Genomic DNA, 22,290 nt, shown 5'->3' with positions numbered 1-22,290 from the left:
CGTTAATTAAATGGAAATGCATCAGTTCTTGATGATATGTTGAGAACGCAAAGCTTTGTAGGTCTTTGAAAGTAACTTCTAGAGAGAAATTGAAAGAACCTCCAAGTATGTGTTAAGAATTAATTTTTGAAGAAAGTTGTTGGGAACTTGTTATTATGGATTTACGAGTTACATCATTTTAACTTTTGTTTTTCATTTTACTCATTTTTAACCCAGTAATTTCTGTAGAAATTTATGGAATGCCTCGTGTCATCATTATGACCGTTACCCTCCTACACGATCATTTCCATTCAATTATTCGGTCATAGAGCAGAAGGCTTGGCTGGCTCCATCGACTAACTGGTCGTGATGTGGGTTGTTGGTGGAAACTGGATGATCCGACGTCGACGTTGGGCGATACTTTCTCCATGAGCATTGGATCTGACCCTTGTTCTCTCTTGTGCAGCTGCAATCTGTTGGCCGCAAGACCCGTTGTCGATGCTGTTTATACCTGTATCTTGTCTCTTGTTGGTGCTGTTTATGTCTGTACCTGGTCTGTTGTTGGTGCTGTTGATGTCTGTATCTGGTCTGTTGTTGATGTCTGTATCTGGTCTGTTGTTGGTGCTGTTTATGTCTGTACCTGGTCTGTTGTTGGTGCTATTTATGTCTCTATCCGATCTGTTGTTGGTGCTGTTTTTGTCTGTATCTGGTCTGTTGTTGGTGCTGTTTATGTCTGTATCTGGTCTGTTGTTGGTGCTGTTTTTGTCTGTATCTGGTCTGTTGTTGGTGCTGTTTATGTCTGTATCTGGTCTGTTGTTGGTGATGTTTTTGTCTGTATCTGGTCTGTTGTTGGTGCTGTTTATGTCTGTATCCGGTCTTTTGTTAGTGCTGTTTATGTCTGTATCCGGTCTTTTGTTGGTGCTGTTTATGTCTGTATCCGGTCTGTTGTTGGTGCTATTTATGTCTCTATCCGTTCTGTTGTTGGTGCAGTTTTTGTCTGTATCTGGTCTGTTGTTGGTGCTGTTTTTGTCTGTATCTGGTCTGTTGTTGGTGCTGTTTATGTCTGTATCCGGGCTGTTGTTGATGTCTGTATCTGGTCTGTTGTTGGTGCTGTTTATGTCTGTATCCGGTCTGTTGTTGGTGCTGTTTATGTCTGTATCTGGTCTGTTGTTGGTGCTGTTTATGTCTATATCCGGGCTGTTGTTGATGTCTGTATCTGGTCTGTTGTTGGTGGTGTTTATGTCTGTATTCGGTCTGTTGTTGGTCCTGTTTATGTCTGTATCTGGTCTGTTGTTGGTGCTGTTTATGTCTGTATCCGGTCTTTTGTTGGTGCTGTTTATGTCTGTATCTGGGTCTGTTGTTGATGTATCTGGTCTGTTTTTGCTCTTTATATCTGTATCCAGTCTATTTATTGTGGTATCCAGGCTGTTGTTGATGTCTGTATCTGGTCTGTTATTTGGTCCTATTTATGTCTGTATCCGGGCTGTTGTTGATGTCTGTATCCGGTCTGTTGTTGGTGCTGTTTATGTCTGTATCCGGTCTGTTGTTGGCTGCTTTCATATTTTGATGTTCGTATCTGAGTCTGTTGTTGGTGCTGTTTAGTGTCTGTATCCGGTCTTTTGTTGGGTGCTGTTTATGTCTGTATCTGGTCTGTTGTTGGTGCTGTTTATGCCGTATGTCTGTTGTGATGTCTGCTTATGGTCTAGCGTTTTTATGGCACATCTGGTCTGTTGTTTTCGATGTCTCTATCCGTTGGTGTTGTTTTATGTCTGTATCTGGTCTGTTGTTGGGTGCTGTTTATGTCTGTACCAGGAGGGTCTGTTGTTGGTGCTGTTTATGTCGTATCTGGTCTGTTGTTTGGTGCTATCGGTATCTGGTCTGTTGTTGATGTCTATCTGTGGTCTGTTGTTGGCGTTGTTTATGTCCGCATCTGGTCCGTATCTGGTCTGTTGTTGGTGCTGTTTATGTCTGTATCCGGTCTGTTGTTATGCTGATTGTCTCGTATTCTGGTCTGTTGCTGGTGCCAGTTTATGTCTGTATCCGGTCTTTTGCTGCGCGCTGTTTATGTCTGTATTTGGTCTGTTGTTGGTGCTGTTTATGTCTGTATCCGGTCTTTTGTTGGTGCTGTTTATGTCTGTATCCGGGCTGTTGTTGATGTCTGTATCTGGTCTGTTGTTGGTGCTGTTTATGTCTGTATCCGGGCTGTTGTTGATGTCTGTATCTGGTCTGTTGTTGGTGCTGTTTATGTCTGTATCCGGTCTGTTGTTGGTGCTGTTTATGTCTGTATCCGGGCTGTTGTTGATGTCTGTATCTGGTCTGTTGTTGGTGCTGTTTATGTCTGTATCCGGTCTGTTGTTGGTGCTGTTTATGTCTGTATCCGGGCTGTTGTTGATGTCTGTATCTGGTCTGTTGTTGGTGCTGTTTATGTCTGTATCCGGGCTGTTGTTGATGTCTGTATCTGGTCTGTTGTTGGTGCTGTTTATGTCTGTATCTGGTCTGTTGTTGGTGCTGTTGATGTCTGTATCTGGTCTGTTGTTGGTGCTGTTTATGTCTGTATCCGGTCTTTTGTTGGTGCTGTTTATGTCTGTATCTGGTCTGTTGTTGGTGCTGTTTATGTCTGTATCCGGTCTGTTGTTGATGTCTGTATCTGGTCTGTTGTTGGCGTTGTTTATGTCTGCATCTGGTCTGTTGTTGGTGCTGTCGATGTCTCTATCTGGTCTGTTGTTGGTGCTGTTTATGTCTGTATCTGGTCTGTTGTTGGTGCTGTTTATGTCTGTATCCGGTCTGTTGTTGGTGCTGTTTATGTCTGTATCTGGTCTGTTGTTGGTGCTGTTTATGTCTGTATCTGGTCTGTTGTTGATGTCTGTATCTGGTCTGTTGTTGGCGTTGTTTATGTCTGCATCTGGTCTGTTGTTGGTGCTGTCGATGTCTCTATCTGGTCTGTTGTTGGTGCTGTTTATGTCTGTATATGTTCTGTTGTTGGTGTCGTTTGTCTGTATCTGGTCTGTTGTTGGTGCTGTTTATGTCTGTATCTGGTCTGTTGTTGGTGCTGTTTATGTCTGCGTCTTCTGTTTCATAGGATGTGGCACGCATTGAAAACTCTCATTTATGCACTGTTACATCTGGGTCATTACTACAAGATCATTTTATCTCGATGATGAATTCTCGTTGGCTCCAGTTGTTTGTGGAATTAGAATAAGAGATAAGGCTTCGCTGGCGAAGATACCGAAACGGGTGTGGGTGGATGTCTTAAAAGCATCATATCTCGCAAAGGAATGAAAATTCACCTAAAGAATATTGCTGAAAATGACTAAGGGATTTTATTGTGAGTGAACGTTGAAAACAGAATAACTTACTAATTTAACCCTCTTATCGAGTCTAAGTCTTGTGTCGCTGCTTCTTGGGAGGTTTGTTGGTCGCCAGTATTATTCTTAGATTAGGCTTTGCTCTTTTAAAATTCCATCTCACTATTGCTTCATTCTACAACAGAACTGTAAGAAAGTTATGTCATAACTAATTATCAGTAATTATCTGGAAAACCTATTGGTGAATTTTATTAAAACGTGATAAAAATTGGGTCTTGGTACAGTGAATAAATGATTACATAATAGAATATACTTCGAACTAGGTTAATGCCGGATTGGTCATACTGCAAAAGTAGAATATAGAGGACTTTGCATCTTATTTCTGAAATTAGCGCCACAGTTTCATAGTAAAACTCATGGATGAGAACTGTGGCATAGGTTTTTGTACTGATGCTTTGATATAGTGACCATGAAATGGTATTTCTTAAACGATTAGCAGATTTGAATCTCCTAATTAATAGCTGTAATGTTTGCTGTAGTGCTGAATTGGATAAGCATTGTTTGTTCCAAAGTTTGCTGATAAATAGGACCATTGTTTGTTCATGTGAGTTTAAATAATTCAGCTTATTACTTAAAATGTGTATCTGTCCTGTCAAAAGTCTCGACATTATTGAAGTCATTTTGCAATTGCATCATCATAGTAGTATATCAAGTACTGGGGTATCAAGCACACTATTTTGCTCTGATTTTTTTTTTAAATAGTTAAATGTGGAATACGTTACCCCATAAGCTATCAGTGCTACGCAGATAAAATACGGATACACATTGCGTTATATACAGTAGGATTACTTTATGTATGAATAAACCACAAAGACCTGTTCTCGGAATATATTCTTAGCTAGCTTTCCTTAGCCTAGTTTATTCGATTTTATGAATCGAGGAACATGACTAGATTGGTAGAGATAAAGACAGGATGGGGAATGTGGACTTCAGTTTGTAAAGCCTAGTCATTAACTCACAGTATTGTCTGGCTTCTTTCCCTGTTCCCTTTCATTCTTCCATAACATCTGTTGCTTGTAAATTCGTAAATACAGTGGCGAGTTGGTGCATCTGTTGCCTGTAAATTCATAAATACAGTGGCGAGTTGGTGCATCTGTTGCCTGTAAATTCATAAATACAGTGGCGAGTTGGTGCATCTGTTGCCTGTAAATTCATAAATACAGTGGCGAGTTGTGCATCTGTTGCCTGTAAATTCATAAATACAGTGGCGAGTTGGTGCATCTGTTGCCTGTAAATTCATAAATACAGTGGCGAGTTGGTGCATCTGTTGCCTGTAAATTCATAAATACAGTGGCGAGTTGGTGCATCTGTTGCCTGTAAATTCGTAAATACAGTGGCGAGTTGGTACATCTGTTGCCTGTAAATTCGTAAATACAGTGGCGAGTTGGTGCAGGTGCAATGAATTGCAGGATTTGTTGCTGTATGAGAGTTCTTGCAGTCAGTTATTTAGTAGAAGTTCAGTGCATCTCTCTCTCTCTCTCTCTCTCTCTCTCTCTCTCTCTCGCTTCAGATCTCTCTTGTAATCATTCACTTCTTTCGACGTCCCGTGGGCCATCGCAATCTTCCCGAGCTAATTAACTGGGTTTAGCATTAGATGAAAGTTTGAGATAAGAGGGGGGATGAGACCTCCAGTGACACCTGACGTTCAAAACCAGTAGAGAGGGGGCTGGCGTTCCAGCCAATTACTCTTTTGTTCTTTTCGTCCCGTACCTTCCTGTCAACTTCTTCTCGGTGAAATGTATGGTAAATTGGGACGCTTGAACTGTCAGTGTTCTTTTTTTTTTTTTTTTTTTTGCTGGGTCAAGATAACACGTTGCTAACATTGTTGATTATTATCGAGAAACATTCCCTGATTGATTTTCCGCAATAGACAGAAGCATATCTATTATCTGTGTGCCTATGCTTGCCTGCCGAATATTAGCGTTTCATATTGTGTGGTTTTCCTCATATTCAGTCATACAAACCTAATTGTATTAATTTCAGGAGATTTGGTTACAGCAATTCTGGGCAGCTGTTACCCGTAATGAAATGTGTCACAAATTATGAAATATCCATACAGTTATACACATTATATATATATATATATATATATATATATATATATATATATATATATATATATATATATATATAAATATATATACATACATACATATATATATATATATATATATATATATATATATATATATACATACATACATATACATATACACTTTATATATAATGTATGTAAATCATATGATAAATTGTGTACATATTTTTACTATATTTAAAAAAATATAGCAACCTACTTTTATATGTACATGCTATACATTATACATATAACTCTGTTTCTGTGTATCTCCCATAATAAAATAGATATAAAAGTAGATTGCTTAACCTACTTGCGTATGGATACCTGCCGATATGTATGTATATATTATTTTCATTCAAAAAACAAATCATGAACGATTTCCATGTACATTAATCAAAGTTTTCAAGGACGTTATTACGGCTCACCTGGAACCATGGGGTTACCATTTTTGATAATTTACGTACATTTATTTATTTATTTTTTTTTTTCTTTCCTGGTCTCTTCTTCACGGGCTGCTCTATGAGCAAGAGTCCGTGCTGGCATAAAGCCAGCTAAATCAATAACAACAAATATCTTCTTTCTGCAAATCCTGTTACCATCTTTTCTTCTTCCGAATGAACACCATATTCTTTAAAAGCTTGAATTGCAAATCAATGTCCCCTTTGGGCTTGTTCCATCTGAATTGAGTTCATGCTCTGAATTATAATAATTAAGAATTTTTCTGTATCTTTTCATGTCGTAAAGTTGAAGTACAACTATTATAGTGAAAAACCATCGTTCTCCATTGTAAAATTTAGATTACCGAAATTTTCTTGTTGACAATCATTGGTAGATTTCAAAGTAAGATGAATAGTGTGGGATGGGGTTGGATTTGGGGTTGGGGGGAGGGGTTAGTGTTTGTTTCCTCTCAAGGTTGAGCCCTAAAAAGGTAAACGTTCAAGTCTTTCTGCGCGCTTCCTGGGTCCTTCCAAGTTTTTGTGTGCACCGATTCAGATGATAATGAAGGTTGGAATACAACCTTCAAAAAGCCAGTTTAACTATCTGCGTGAATTGAAGATAAATTAACTTACTGAGAGTGTGAATATATATATATATATATATATATATATATATATATATATATATATATATATATATATATATATATAATGTGTGTTTGTGTATACATATACATATATATGTATGTACACACAATATATATATATATATATATATATATATATATATATGTATATGTGTGTGTGTGTGTGTGTGTGTGTGTGCGTGTGTGTGTAAAAGGAGATCACCGTTACCTCTTCCAGCAAATGATATTGATATGTCTTGGTAATATGCAGGTAGAACAAAAATATAAATATAACTGTTTGTTGAACTAGTTACCTTTGTTTTGCACCTGGGATTTTAAGAGTCTCAATCAGCAATCTAGTGAAAATGCTAACCAGTGTTCTCCACTGAAATACCTGCATGTAAATGTGTCTTGGCAAGAGATATCAATTAGTCGTGGGGCGAAGACACCGAGATTTGCAGCAGCATTCGAATTAAACTGAGTATATATATATCACTGTAATAGGAATGTTGTCAGTTCGATGAGTTGACAACATTCATATTTAATGCGAGCATCACTCCGTGTGAAATGTTGTCAGTTCGATCAATTAGTTATAACGGGGCCTGGCAAGGCAAGCAAGATAATATCTTGGTTGCAAGCATCGTTCAATTTGACACACACACCCACACACACACACCACGAGTTAACCCTTAACAAAGGCGGCATTTTATATTGTAAGACAAAAACCAACACCACAAGAGGACCATGGTAAACTTGCCGTGGCAAAGCGCCGAGCGCAGTTTGTTTGCCAATATAAAATTGCATTCATTACAGTCATGATATCGTTTAGTTTTTTGCTTCCTTTTATTCGCGAGGAGCGACTTTGCATGATGAAAATAGCTTCCGCTCGTAGGCATTAATGATTCAGTGCGGCGTGTTTTTTTCCCTTGAAAAAACTCATAATTGCGTTGGCCTCAGACACGCCGACAGCCAGTAAAGCTCGGTGTTTCCTCTGAATATTTTATCGGGAATTAAAGGTGAAATGCTTTGTTTTGCCTTCTATGTTGCAGGACTTGGTTGCATGTTTGGTTGTGTCGAGGAATTGAGGCCTTGATACTGTGACCTGGAGAATGTGACGATCGTCGTTAGTTCAGCAGTTTTTCTTTCGTCCTCCTGAATTCGGATTTTAAATGAAAAAATATCTCAGGCGCTTTCATCTGTTCCTTTCAGGTATTTTTTTAATTGGTAATGAAAGCATTTTTTTAGTCGTTGTTATGAACTTAACTGTTTTTGATGATTAAGAATCGACACTGAATTGTTATTTTTTGCCAACTTCCGTTGTTCATATTTGTGAGCAATATCTTCTTCGGGACTTTTTAGTTGATTTGCTATGTAACAGAACACGCGCCATTGCGCTGTTATTCAGTAAGCAATTCCCCAGAGTTGATACATTTTCATTGCGAATAACACTTGAAAAAATGGATAAATTCTTGCACTGTTTTACTCTTATTTTGTTTGTATACGCTTGTATGGAAACCTCTGATTCGTGCACGACAGCAAAAACCTTCTTAAGTCAGTTTTCATGCGAATGCTTTCTTCGTAACATTCATTTCTTCTCGTTTTTATTTAGATTTTACTCCGTTTTATGTGCCGGCGATGAGGATAATGCTGGAGTTCGGTATTACGTTATTTTAGGTGAAGTGATGAGTTTCGGCTGACTCCTGGCTTCAGATTTTGATAACCAGAAGGTTGCATTACTCTCTGCAGTTTTTAGGAAAGATTTTCTTCACAGCTGTCGTACGTTGATTTTTTGGAGAGAGAGTTAGTGGCATATATCTCTTTTTGTATGATTGCAAGGGCATTCCACGTAACATTTCAGAGGGCAAAATCGAGGAACATCATACTGATGACAGAGTCTCTCTCTCTCTCTCTCTCTCTCTCTCTCTCTCTCTCTCTCTCTCTCTCTCTCTCTCTCCTCCCCTTAGGAGGGTAGTGACGTAATATATCAAAGCCAAAGGATCTAAAGCCCTTACTTTATTAAAGAAAATCTCACACACCAAATGGGGTGCAGGACGAGACACAATGTTAATGTTATACAATGCAACAGTACTATAATTATAAATTATAGCTGTCCAATTTATTCAACTGCCTCAGAAACAACTTTAAAATCTCTAGATGCTTTACATCACGAGGGAGTACATATATGTACAGGAGCCTTCCGCTCATCTCCAACTGTCTCTATCTCTAGCAGAGGCAGGCCAGCTGCCTCTAAAATATTACAGAGATCTATTACTTTAAGAAGAGGTTTATCCCTTCAAGCAGGCACATCTCCTGCATCAAATAAATTCTCAATCAAATACAAATAATAACCCAAATCAAAACTCATTTTACTAAAAACTAATCATCTATTGAATTTACATAACATGATACCCAAATTTACCCAAGAAATAAATCTGGTCACACCATGGACACTAAAAGGGCAAAACTATGCACATATTTATCATATCTTTCAAAGAAATATATGTCCAACACAGAAATGTACCATCAACATGCCATGGAACACATAAGACGGAAGGGTAATCCCTTCATAATCTACACAGATGGATCCAAAAATGAAGCTGGAGTGGCGCATCAGCCTATTCAAGTGATAAACTATCCAAATGGGCCTTCCTCTAATATCATCAGTATTTACAGCAGAATTAACAGCCATACAATTGGCTCTCAAGATTATAACAAAAAAGGAATTCCTTCAACACTCATATTGAGCGACTCAAGAAGTGCAATTGAAGCAATAGGATCATTTAAATCAAATAATCACCTTGTCCAAAATATACAACGGGAAATACATCAGTTAATTACAAACGGCCTTCAAATCCAAATTTGTTGGATCCAGCCCATGCAGGGCATTGAGGGTAATGAGAAAGCAGATAAAGCTGCAAAATTGGCTTGTACAATCCCCCCCAACTACTATGAAAGCCCCCTTATCAGACTGGCTAGCATCAGTTAAACCCTTAATTTATGAGGATTGGTAAAATGATTGGACAAATATACCCCACAAAACAAACTAAAACAAATTAAAACAAGTTAAGTGGCATTCTTCTACCCAAAGCAAAGAATCAATGAGGTTATTTTAACAAGACTCAGAATAGGACACTCCGTGACTCACACATGGTCATCTGATGTCAACCGCACACAAACCCAATAACTCAGAAAAGATGTAACATCCCTGTGCAAATCAAACACATCTTGATTGACTGTCCCAGATGGCATCATGAAAGAAAGACTTATTTACAAATAAATCAATAAAGATATTCTAGCAGAAGGTATAACTTTTCAATTAATAATACATTCTCTTCTTAAACTAAATTAAATTGATAAGTAAAATATAATCTCCCCCTTTTTTTCTAGTTCCCTCCTTTTTTATTATTTATTTATTTAGTTAACTACTTAATTTTTATGTACTCTTTCCCCATTCTTTTTAGCCAGAGTAAGAACCTAAAAGAGTTCAGAGGTCTGGTTAAACAAATCATTTATAAATAACTAACAATTGCAGCTCATGCGGTGCACTGGCCCCTAGCTGCAACCCATTTCGTTCGATTTTACTGTACCTCCTTTCATTTTCTCTTTCTTCCATCTCACTTTCCACCCCCTCCTAACAACTGATTCATAGTGCAACTGCGAGGTTTTCCTTCTATTACTCCTTTCAAACTTTTAAGGTCAATTTCCGTTTTAGCGCCGAATTCATTGGTCCCAGCGCTTGTCCTTTGGCCTAAATTCTATATCCAATTCATTTCTCTCTCTCTCTCTCTCTCTCTCTCTCTCTCTCTCTCTCTCTCTCTCTCTCTCTCTCTCTCTCTCCAGATACTGCATCATTTTTCATACGTCGTGATAACCATGTTTGAAACTGTTCTCTTCAAAGTGCACTTATTGTGCTCTACAGCCTGATAACATAAATGATCCCTCAATTGTTATGTGATCATTTATCTTGTTAGATTTATGCTGTTGGAAGTGACCGTCCCTGAATCGTCATCTTTAAGTTGCCAGAGGTTTTTTTTTTTGTTGCTAATAATTAATCAAATTCGAGGACGTTATTTGTGACCCAATTATGTTAATTTTTAACATCTCAAAAAGTTCAAGGTCGGTTCAGCCAAATGTCAGTGAGTAATTTCGAAATATATTTTGGTTAAAGGCTTTGTACTCAACGCTTTATGAAATGAAAGCATCTTTACGGAATTAGGACTTTTTCTTTGTGGAGATGTTGATCAAATAAATATATGTCGTACGTGTTATTTTAAGTGATGTATAAATATCCAGGGTAGTTACAGGCAATGTATTTATGTGGAGATTAAAATTTGACGTTGTTGCTAAATAATACGTAAATTTAGTTGGAGTTTTTCTCGGAAAGTCTGAACCCATAAGTCTGATTTAGTCATGTTTAATTATAAAGTGAGAAATGGTGAACTCTCCAAAGAATTATTCTTATAATAGTTTTAGAGAATTTATATATGTATATATATGATATATATATTATATATATATATATATATATATATATATATGTATATATATATATATATACTATATATATGTTATTATACATATATATATATATATATATATATATATATTTGTATTTGTACGATTATGTATGTGTGATCGATTGGTTTGGGGTTTGTACATATGCCAGATGCTTAGATTTACTTTTTCTCTTTTTGTCGAACAATGTCATCTGAAAGCAGGAACCAGAGCCCTAAAGAAAAACGTGGCATCAGTCAAGGGAATGTTCTTTTGAATCGGGGATTAATCACTCGTTTGACAAATTTTTCTGCCTTTGGAATCCACTCATACACGGGGGGAGGCCTACTTAAATACCACATTGAGCGACTCACTTCAGAGGCTAATCTTGTTTCCACAGTTTTGTCACCTCAGAAACATGACGGCTTTTGTGAAATAATGTGTAGGGTGATGTCTTACCTGAGAAGCATGACAGCTTTTGTGAAATAATTTGTAGGGTGATGACTGGGTGAGGCAACTTTCACATCCTCTTTTTTAGCCAAACCATTTCAGCGTCTTAAGGCTGTTTTTTTTTTTTAGTTTTCTATAAAAGAAAACTGTTGTGCCGGCTTTATCTGTCCGTCCGCACTTTTTCTGTCCACCCTCAATCTTAAAAACTACTGAGGCTAGAGGGCTGCAAATTGATATGTTGATCATCCACCCACCAATCATCAAACAGATCATATTGCAGCCCTCTAGCCTCAGTAGTTTTTATTTTATTTAACGTTAAAATTAGCCATAATCGCATCTGGCAACGATATAGGACAGGCCACCAACGGGCCGTGGTTAAAAGTTTCTGGGTCAGTGCAAATGCGGCATTATATCAGGACCACCGAGAGAGACTATTTTCGGTGGCCTTGAAAGCTTTGGCATTTTTTACTTGTTTATATTTTAAACCATAATATCTCCCATATTCATTGCTCGTGCAAGTAGAACCACAGTGCAATTTTGAGTCCCAGTTACATTCTCAAGTGCCGAACTCAACACTTTTCCATGTTTTAGTTTCCTTTTGTTCTTCACGTTTCTAATACTCTCTTTCATTATAGGGTCTTCGTTGCGATCGCTTCAACTGCAAAGCATTTCGATCGCATACGTCACGTTCTGGTATTGGCTAGTTTCTTATAATTAAAAGTTGTTAGAAGCATACGTAGAGACGAATTTCTTATCTCCCCTCTACTTTTTGTGAATGAAGAAGGAATTACATTTTTTCCATTTCTTTATTCTTTGGGTCAATCAGATCTGTGAGTCTTAAAATTTGTGTATGGTGTGCAATTGTTCTTTTCAGTAAGTTGCGACATTTCGTTCATTTGTTTCCCGGGATGTAATTGAAGATAAGTAAAAAAATTTTTGAGAGAGAGAGAGAGAGAGAGAGAGAGAGAGAGAGAGAGAGAGAGAGAGAGTGAGTGAGTGAGTGTGCTTTGGCGTTTTCGGTTGATCACCTTATCAGGAAAATAAAACCATATTTTGTCTCATAATCCCCTCATGCACTGCCAGTGATTGGAGATGAAACTCTCAAGTTGCTTTTCCTGTTCAGTTTTTATACTCTTCATAAAGGATACTAAAGACTTTTCAAGGTACTTGTAGAGCAATTCGTGATGTGATTTCTCAGTGTTAGTTGATTAATTATAGTTGACAACATAGAAAATGACTGAAGTACTGGTATTCCTATAAATTCCGCACCTTTAAACCATCTGAGCGGAGGAAAATATATTGAAAGAGGTCGATGAAATCCCATTACGATGTATGATGTATCTGTGGTACTTAATAGTTGCATAAGTATTAAAAGTTGAATTCTATCTAAAATTGAAGGCTATTCGAACGAGATATTAATGGTTACAGATTTATGAAAAACAATTCATTTTATGAAGGTGGGATGAACAGCTATTAATATCAATTTTAGTACGAAGAAATATTTTTTTTAGCACCAGAATCTGTTACTTCCGAAAACAGAAATCCTCTTTTGATCTTGATCGGAAACCTAACTTGAATTGACTAAGAATAAGTTCTCCAAGTATAACAAGTTGTCATCTTTTTACCATTAAAAGTAGAATACCATTCACCATAATATAAGCCGAAGCTCTACCCATGTCATACATTATGGAAGTGTGGAGTATTTAGCTGTGTTTAGTCAAACTAGATGAATGGATGTGGTGAGGAGGGATATGGGTGAGGTGGGACTGGGGGAAGAAGATGCAAGGAATAGAAATTCATTGATGGAGAAAGTTGACTCGAGCGGCCGACCCTGCTACACAGTGGAACCAATACGGTCGAAAGAAGAAGAACAGTCAAACTTGGTTTCTCTAGCTGGTTGCCTGCAACCTTCATATCGCCTTACATTTGCCAAAAACAATAAATGAATAAATAGTCAGTCATCCGTAAAGTCTTTTTGTACTTTTGTAACTATGTGGTGAAAATACTGCCACAACGGAAACAGAAATCAGTCCCATAATCAGTCATAGAAATTATACTATGACCTTTTACCTAAAGACAGCGAAGGTGCTGCCTCCGTCGGTCAGAATCAGGATTTACAGCATCAAAGGATGCAATTCATACGAAGCAGCTCCTGAGTGTTACTTCGCATACGCTCTTACTTGCAACCTTCTGTTGTGTTTTGAAGAAGGGATCCAAATAACATGACCTTGTTATGAGATTAATAAGTATATTCTTTGAAAGATAAATCTCTGATAAGACAACCTGGATAAATTAGATTAATCTTTGATAATACAAAATCTTACTGTAATTGTCGTGATGGCAAGATTGGCACATTTTGCGAGCTAAAATACAACTTATAATTTTTACAAGTGTTTACAGCAAAAACAAGAGAGGATTGCGGTGTAAGATAGGCAAATGTCGGTGCTTTTGCAAGAGTGTTTAGGACTTTGCTTGGGATACGCCTTGTGGGCGTGACTTCTTATATGAGAGGTGAGATTAACCTATATTCACCTCCGAAAGACATTTGTCATTAATATGACTGCTGTAAGTTGGAGGTGTGATGAATGTAAGAACTATTTTTCCTTGACGATGATGCAATGGTCACCATCGGGTTCCAAACCTGGTACCCCGTGTGGGGTTAATACCGTCAGTGCACCTCACGGTGTGCAACTGCGAGGTTTTCCTCCTGTTACACCTTTCAACCCTACCTACTCTCAGTTTCCTTTCCAGCGCTGAATGACCTCATAGGTCCCAGTGCTTGGCCTTTGGCCTAAACTCTATATATTCCAAACCTGGAATGGCAAACTGAATTTTTATGGTTCCCCCGGCATAGCTCTTCCCCTCATTGTTGCCACAAATGGGGAATTTTAGCCTCCCTTAACGATTAATAATAGCCTTAAGGATGTTCGTTGCCTCAGTAAGGACACAGCACCTCAGTTTACACATCTAACGTTTAATGCCTTTTTTTTTTAAATTTTACATTCAGTAAAAAGGGATTAAGTATTTAATGTGTTAAGTGTAGGAAGTCCAGAGATTTTTAGGGTCTTGTTGACACTTTTGTTTGTCAAAGGGATATGCAAACAGTGAATACGTATAGCACGGAAAAATATGCACAAAAAAATGGAATAGGGCAAGACATGGATGTCTCGAGATTAGGAAATGAATAGGAATCCGGGCATAGTAATGTATTATAATCTTGTAGACTGGTAATTTGTAAAAAAAAAAAAAAAAAAAAAAAAAAAAAAAAAAAAACTTAGCACTTAGCTGTCATAGTAAAGATGAGTTGGTGAACTTGATATCTCTCTTGATGGCTGAACTGATAAACCACTAGCATCTCTGTATTAAACCTAAAAGGCATACCTTCCATTCCTGTCTGGGACATGTGCACTTGTCATAGGTGCTTCCTTCTTGGGTAAAGTGAGTTTGAAATAGCCAGGTGTTGCTGGCTGGATATTGTGTAGTACATAAAAATGGTCTCGAGTGTATTTATATATATATATATATATATATATATATATATATATATATATATATATATATATATATATATATATATATATATATATATATATATATATGTGTGTGTGTGTGTGTGTGTGTGTGTTTATATATGCAGCGCCTGCGTGCGTGTATGTATGTATCGTGTATTGTGATTTCAGTACATTACGTAAGTCTTGATTGTAAAATACAGACTTCCGTAAGATATACGTAAATTGTGGATACACAGCGTATATTTGATATGTTTGTGTGTATGTTTCTTGTATATGTCACGTGTGCGTGTATTTTGCCTTTCCTTAGAAGCTTGATCTTTCACTTCATAAAAGGATTTCTTCACCGTAATGTTGAACCGTGTTTGGCAGGCTTCATTTATGCAGTTGTAATACCCGAGTGAGTTTTATCTTCACATGATCGTATTACGTAAGAAATTAGATGCTTGACGCAGTCGCATAAATATTGTACGAGTATGTTATATTTATGCACCACTGTTGTCGAAAATATATAAGCATGACTTGATGGTCCTTTTAAGTGTTCGACTCGAGTGCTGCTATCGTGAAAGTAAATAGCGTAACATGAAAGTGTTTAAGATTAATTTAGATAATAGGATACTGTTTCTTGGGTCCCTCTGCATATCGTTTGGAGTGCTTGCACACTCATAAGTTAGGTTTCAGTATGAAACACTGGCAAAGATAAATACAGAGGTAATAGAGTGAAATATTCATTGGGTAGAGTACACACTAGGAAAATAATTAAAGTACATTTATAGCTGCCTTATCTCTTTGTAATGGAATCGAGTTCTTAGAACGCTGATGAACAACATAAGTTAGGAAACTGAAATCTCACTCGGAATTATCTGAATGAAACATCTTCTGCTATTAAAATCAGAACTGAATACCACGCGGGTGAAGTTTCTTAACTACATTTTTGCCAGTCTGCGTGTAACTTCATAGCTCTTGAAGAATCTTAAATGGGATTTTAATGGCAAAATTACCTGGGATGCTGAATCCCTTTGGGAAGTTATATTACAAAGAGGAATCATGTCTGGTATCAAGTCATTCCTGTGTGGAAGGTAGGCAGAGAAAACTGATAGGGGTTACGCTCCTTTAGGAGGATATAAAATGTGGAGGGAACTAATTTTAGTCTTATCTTTTAACAACGGAGAAGCTAGGAACGTTGCTGTAGTTATTGTAAATATTATCGTAAACGATGGAAAGTAAATGTTAACAGAAAGGATGTATGTACTTTGCGTGACGAGCCCTTTGGTGGAGTCGAATCTCCCCTGCCGAGGAATCGCATGAAAGATAAAAGAGCGCAATTAGGAAAGTTTTCATGAGGAAGTGGAGTTTGACGTCTTCTTTTTTTTTCTATTCCAGCGTTGTGAGAGAGATCGTAGAAGACACGAGGAAGCAAATTCAGCAGTCCCTGAATCTTTTCGGATCATGCAATAATTGTCAAAGAGCAAGACCTCAAAAAGTTTGAATGTTAAGGTTGTAATGTTACTATTTTCGATGTTTATCTATCTCTCTCTCTCTCTCTCTCTCTCTCTCTCTCTCTCTCTCTCTCTCTCAAATGATTCCTGAAGATGCGTCCTTACCAATGCATTGTAAGAAATCTAAACCCCTAGTAACTTTGAAGGAGGATTTACAACACGACCACTGATAAAATTTAAAAGTAAAAAAGTTTTCTTCGCATTACCTTGTCTCCTTTCTAATAGCCGTGCCATCGAGAGGCATTAATGGAGTTGTTGTCTTTGTAACCCCTGCATTTGAAAGTGGTGTTTTATTGACCCCATAAAGGAAATCTTTTTTTATTTTTCTCCAGTAGAATAATATCTCTCTCTGACAAGTTGGTTGTCGTGAGATGCAGCACAAACCTTGGCCAATTTCGTCAAGCTGGAATGAAGGCTGATAGAAATTAAACAGATCGTAATCTTCGCTGATTTCCAGGCATTTGCGACAAGTCATTAGGCCAAAATGAAGACAGTAAACTTGTTATATCCGTGGCCGGTTTCATTTCCATTGTTGTGCGCACGCTATGGGTGTCTGTATTAATAAAAGGTTAGAGGACTCCTAACAGCGCTGCGCTTTGAAAAGGTTTGAAAGTTTATATATATATATATATATATATATATATTCAAATGTTTATATATATATATATATATGCTCGGAGCCTCGATGGCTCAGTCGTTAGAGCAACAACCTCAGCCTTCATAGAGGTCTGTGGCAAGGTTCATTCCCCGCAGCCGACCGGTCAGGAGAAGGCGTACACTTTGCTACTATCCCGTGTAGACACCGGGATTACGTATGTAACCAACGGATAGGTTTGAGAAAGCAAATGGGCATTACAGACTAATACACACATAAACAAAGCCACTCCAACATCTAAAAACAGAACAGACACTCACACGTCTCGAACTGTGACCTAACTGCCCAGTTCTCCCGCTGCTGGGAGAAAGGGAGCTGGGATTTGGTACAACACATGTATACATTCGTTGTCACAACGGCTGATGTCAGGCAGGGCAGCTGATCGAGCTATGGCCTACCCACCGCCAAATCAAGTCCTTCAAAGAAGACATCATGCTTACCCCATATAAAAATGGGAAAAAGCACGTTAAAATGAAGAAGATATATATATATATATATATATATATATATATGTATATATGTATATATGTATATATAATATATATATGTATATATATGTATATATATATATATATATATATATATATATATATATATATATATATATATAAACATATTAAACATTTCAAACTCCTTCCAAAAAGCGCAGCGCTATTAGGAATCCTCTTAACCTTTTACTAATACAGACACCCACAGCGATTTTCATTGTAGCAATGCTTTATTGAAGTGTTGGCATTATTTGCAGAGACTATCTTTTTATTTAGACTCTGAATCAGTCTTTTACTCTTCAGGTTTAATTATGTTTCTCGGGGATAAAGGTTATTCATGTTTGGTTCCATTTAGTTCTTACAGTCGACGGGCCGTTTCCTCGCCTATCGGCGGCGTCCTCAGGACTAAGTTACAAATTGAAACCTAATGATGCGTGAGATAGGGGATTTCGTGCTTTGATTGCTTGCTTTTTGGTCCTGTAAAACTTCGGATGAAAATGCGTTTTATTAAATTTTAATGCAACGTGAATTGCTTTCGGGCACGATATTATAGTGCCAGGTCAGAAAATGTGTATCCGAAGTATAGCTGTCTTATAGAAAAGCATAATAAAAACTTCATCCTCTAAGTTTGGTTTTCAAGATCGGTAAATGTGTACTCGAAAATGATTAATACTGGTTAATTTACCCATTGTTATCGATATTGGTAAATGTAAAAAATTAATGTTTTTGTACGTAGGCGGTTATTCAGTTATGATATTTATAATGCAGCGTATTCGACGTTTCGTTACTTTTCTCTGTTCAGTAGCAGGAAACAGTGTGAATAACTAGGTCCTTGCTAAGCTTATTTTTTTTTTTGTTCTTTTTCCTTTTCTTGCTTTAAAAAGTCTTATGACTGAATTGCAAATATTGTTGTGATTTCTATCTTAAATAAAATATTTTATTCGTCGTACTTATTAAACCAGGCATGGGATCGTGGTTTCTTGCGATAAGTTTTTTGGTAGTTTAGCTCTCCAAATAGCTGTCTAAATTTTGTATTGAATGTTGTGTATTACAAATACTCTATGAAAAAATAACAATTGCCTCGTTGATAAATTTAGATTAATAATTTAAAATAATTTAGATTTTCATCTCGTTTCCAAAGCAGGAGGTTGTGACAAGCTAGACGGGCATTATCTGTATTCAAAAAGCGTCCTGAAACAGTGTTTCCTGGAAAGTGAGTTCATCAGGCTCACATTGAAGCAAATTAGCATTCCAGCTTCCCCATGGTTCTGCTGGAGCGTGATCATATCCGAAGCAAACCTAACACTATTCCATTTTACATTCAAGATTCATTTAAACTCTCTCGAGCATCAGCTGCAAGTTGTACGATTTTATTCTACAGGTAAGTTATTTGTATGCCTCCGCTTTTCCAGGACCGGAAGAGGGAACTGGAAAGAGAGAAGGGACAAATCCTGAAAAAATGGCAGACCCACCTTAAAATTTATTATTATTATTATTATTATTATTATTATTATTATTATTATTATTATTATTATTATTCAGATGTTGAACCCTATTTATGGAACAAGCCCACAGGGACCAAATTCCAAAGAATACGGTGTTCATTGGAAAGAAGTAACAGAAGGTAATGGGAAATACAGAGAGAGAAGATAATTTATTAGAAAAACAGATAAATGGAGAGAAACTGTAAGATGCTTCCCTCCACCTTTTATTCAGGTATCGACGTAAATGTTGCTCTTTTGTATGGTATATTTGGTATTGCCTGACTTCATGTGCCCACGGGTACTTTGCAGAGACTGAGAAATTCGGAGTCAGTCATTTTCATCAATCGTTTTTAAAACCGTAGCTCTTTGTACTTCATTGTTTCTGAAATACTCTGATCATTATTCAGATCAGTGATTTTTACCAAAGTCGTTAGATTCCACACACGCACAATATATATATATATATATATATATATATATATATATATATATATATATATATATATATATATATTTATATATTGTAGTCCGTTTATTTTTTAAAGTGCACGTTTATCCCATGATTGGAAACATACTGAAACATTAAAGGTACTTACCTTCTTTTTAACCATTTTAATACATATTCATCCATCCACGATTTGTCAGCTAAAGTATGTATATGGCAGGGACCATTGTTTTGTTACACTCTTGCGACCAACCCTTGTCATAGGAAACTGCTTAACCTTTTATATATAAATATTTGCAATATATATGTATACATATATGTATGTATGTATGTATGTATGTATGTATGTATGTATTTGTATATATGTACATGCATACATACATATATTATACTTACACACATACATATATGCATACATACATATACATCACACAGTACTTAGTTCATTTACATTTTTAATTAATTTAGTGATGATTAGATAACATAGGAAGAAATAATATCATTCACTACCAACGTTTACCGTGGAGACGTTTTCTACAGTGTGACAAAGAAAAGTTAATAATTTGACTTGGAAAAAAAGGCGAAAAATATTTATATAACCTTACTAGAGTCAGTTGAATAGGGTAAAACCATTAATGGGTTATTATAGAAAAGTATAGTACTTCACAACGAAAAGTACATGAAGCAGTTGCGAGATAAATCAAACAGATTAGAAAAGAGTGATTAAAAGCAATTAATTTTAGAGAAGTGAGAAGAAAAGAAGCTGTCTCTTTGCCACAGCCTATTTGGAATGAGTTCAGAGTGTTGTTTCGTTTAGGCCTATGTTCTTTTTCGTAATGAATAAAGGGGCGCAGACACAAAGGTCAAGACTCAGAACAAAGGGCCAGTAGCTATATTGAATTCCTGGCTCTTTAGTGGTTTTAGAGGGGAAAATGTTTGTTGCGATCGAAACCCATGTGTTTTAACCCACCTACTTGGCGAACAGGTGAATCTTTCGATGTCGGATTGAAGTTCAAAAGAACTTATGATGGGTAAACGCGTGAATAAATAAGTAAAAGGTTGAAATCAATTCCATTAAAGTACATTTTGATAACTTCAGGAGTGACTCGTCGACAAAATTAAAGGTGAGTTGTACGATATTGTCAGTATTTAAAGTAAATCAGATCTCTAGAAACAGATAAAAGTAGATGTCAACAAAAGACTAAATTCTGAGAAAAGAAATGAGCTATTTCATTTTTGCAGATAACTACGCAATCGTAAAATGTTTTCAGTCGTGATACAATGGGACGCTGCAAAGCAAAAGAACAAATAGGGTGATGTTTGAAATTGTCAAAGACTCAATGGTAACAGTTGTGTCACAATGAAAAGTATGATTGTACACTCGCATATTGCGATACAAATTCCTTCTGTTGTAATTGATTTAATTTTTTGTATGGTTTTTTGCTCCAAAATTGCTTATTCAGATGTCGAGGCAAATGTGCTAGGTTTTTGTTGTTTACAGAATGCCATCCTCTGATTACGAAGCGTTACCCACGATTACTATTATCAGTGATTCTCTTAATTTATTCTCTTGAACCCTCTTCGCTTTTCTGGGGGAAGTCATTAAAAGAATTTATGGAATGTGACCTGCGAAAAATTGGTGAATTCAATGTAGCTTTATCTGAAATAAATCCTATGGTAAACGCTCATTCCGTTTTCCGAAAGTTCAGATGGATCATTTATTGATTGTATTGTGTTCATATTTCTTACCAAAATAATTCAAACGTTTTCTTTTCTTATCTATCTCCTCTTTAACTGCTCGGTTTCCTCATGCCTTTGCTAGGTTTGCCTTTGGAAGCAGTGACCCCGAAATGGGAACTAAATGAAGAACGAGGCTCCAACGGGCATGCGGCTCTGGAGAATCGGTGGATGTTTTCTCACTCAGTGAAAGGGTGCCGATACATATCAGGAATTATTGCTAATAGTTATGTTACATTTCATATGAAATCTGCTGTTTTGTCTAAGTTTTGTGTGCGCACTGAAAGTAAGCTTGCGCTCGTTTACGGATAGGACTTGGTCTGTGTAGTTACACTAAAGTTGAATAAACTATTCAACTTGGTGGTTTTGAGGCACTTTGCTCTAGAAGTCAAATTCAACAATGTAAAATCTAGTGTCAAAAAATAAGTGAACGCGAGAAAAGGTGAATAGCTGTCGGTACGTGGAAGGCCTTTGATAATTCTGTATAGGAGATTGAGACTTTTCAGAGAAGATTTTTTTTATTTTGTGGAAGTTTATTTATCCCAAGATATTATGCTCATTATTATATCTAGGTCCTGAATACTTATAATTATTCAAAATAACCTTGCAATCGTAGATATGTATGAATGAGCGTATATCGGGAACAGATTGCATAACATATGTAACTTTTAATAGAATCTAGGGTTTCGTAATAAAACATGGTGGTAGGCAGTCGCAAAACTAAGTAACTTGATTTTAAATAAGTTTAACCTTAAGTAAAATAAAAACTACTGAGGCTAGAGGGCTGCTTTTTGGTATGTTTGATGATTGGAGGGCGGATGACCAACATACCGATTTGCAGCCCTCTAGCACCAGTAGTTTTTCAGATCTGAGGGCGGATAGAAAAAGTACGGACAGAAAAAGTGCGGACGGACAGACAAAGCCATCTCAATAGTTTTCTTTTACAGAAAACTAAAACTGGAATAAATATTTATTTTAATTAAACTGCACCAGAATCCAGTATAGATAAGCCACGTAATAAACTTCATTAAATTACAAAAGGCAA

At 36.7% G+C, this 22,290-nt stretch overlaps 1 protein-coding gene across 1 annotated transcript in view; it reads right to left on the bottom strand.

The window, feature by feature from the left end:
- Positions 1-335: 335 nt before the first annotated feature.
- The window catches only part of LOC136852111 (uncharacterized protein DDB_G0287625-like), a 58,255-nt gene continuing 36,300 nt past the window's right edge, over positions 336-22,290 (bottom strand). Inside the window, exons 2-3 of the mRNA XM_067126562.1 lie at positions 2,032-2,919; positions 336-1,428 (exon numbers count right to left, since the gene is read on the bottom strand). Coding sequence (XP_066982663.1) covers positions 336-1,428; positions 2,032-2,919 — 1,981 coding nt within the window. The remainder of the gene's footprint in view (positions 1,429-2,031; positions 2,920-22,290) is intronic.

The sequence above is a fragment of the Macrobrachium rosenbergii genome, chromosome 25 (assembly GCF_040412425.1).
Source record: "Macrobrachium rosenbergii isolate ZJJX-2024 chromosome 25, ASM4041242v1, whole genome shotgun sequence".
NCBI classification, from domain to species: domain Eukaryota; kingdom Metazoa; phylum Arthropoda; class Malacostraca; order Decapoda; family Palaemonidae; genus Macrobrachium; species Macrobrachium rosenbergii.
Note: the sequence above shows the minus strand (reverse complement) of the source record. Positions and strands in the feature narration are given on the sequence as shown.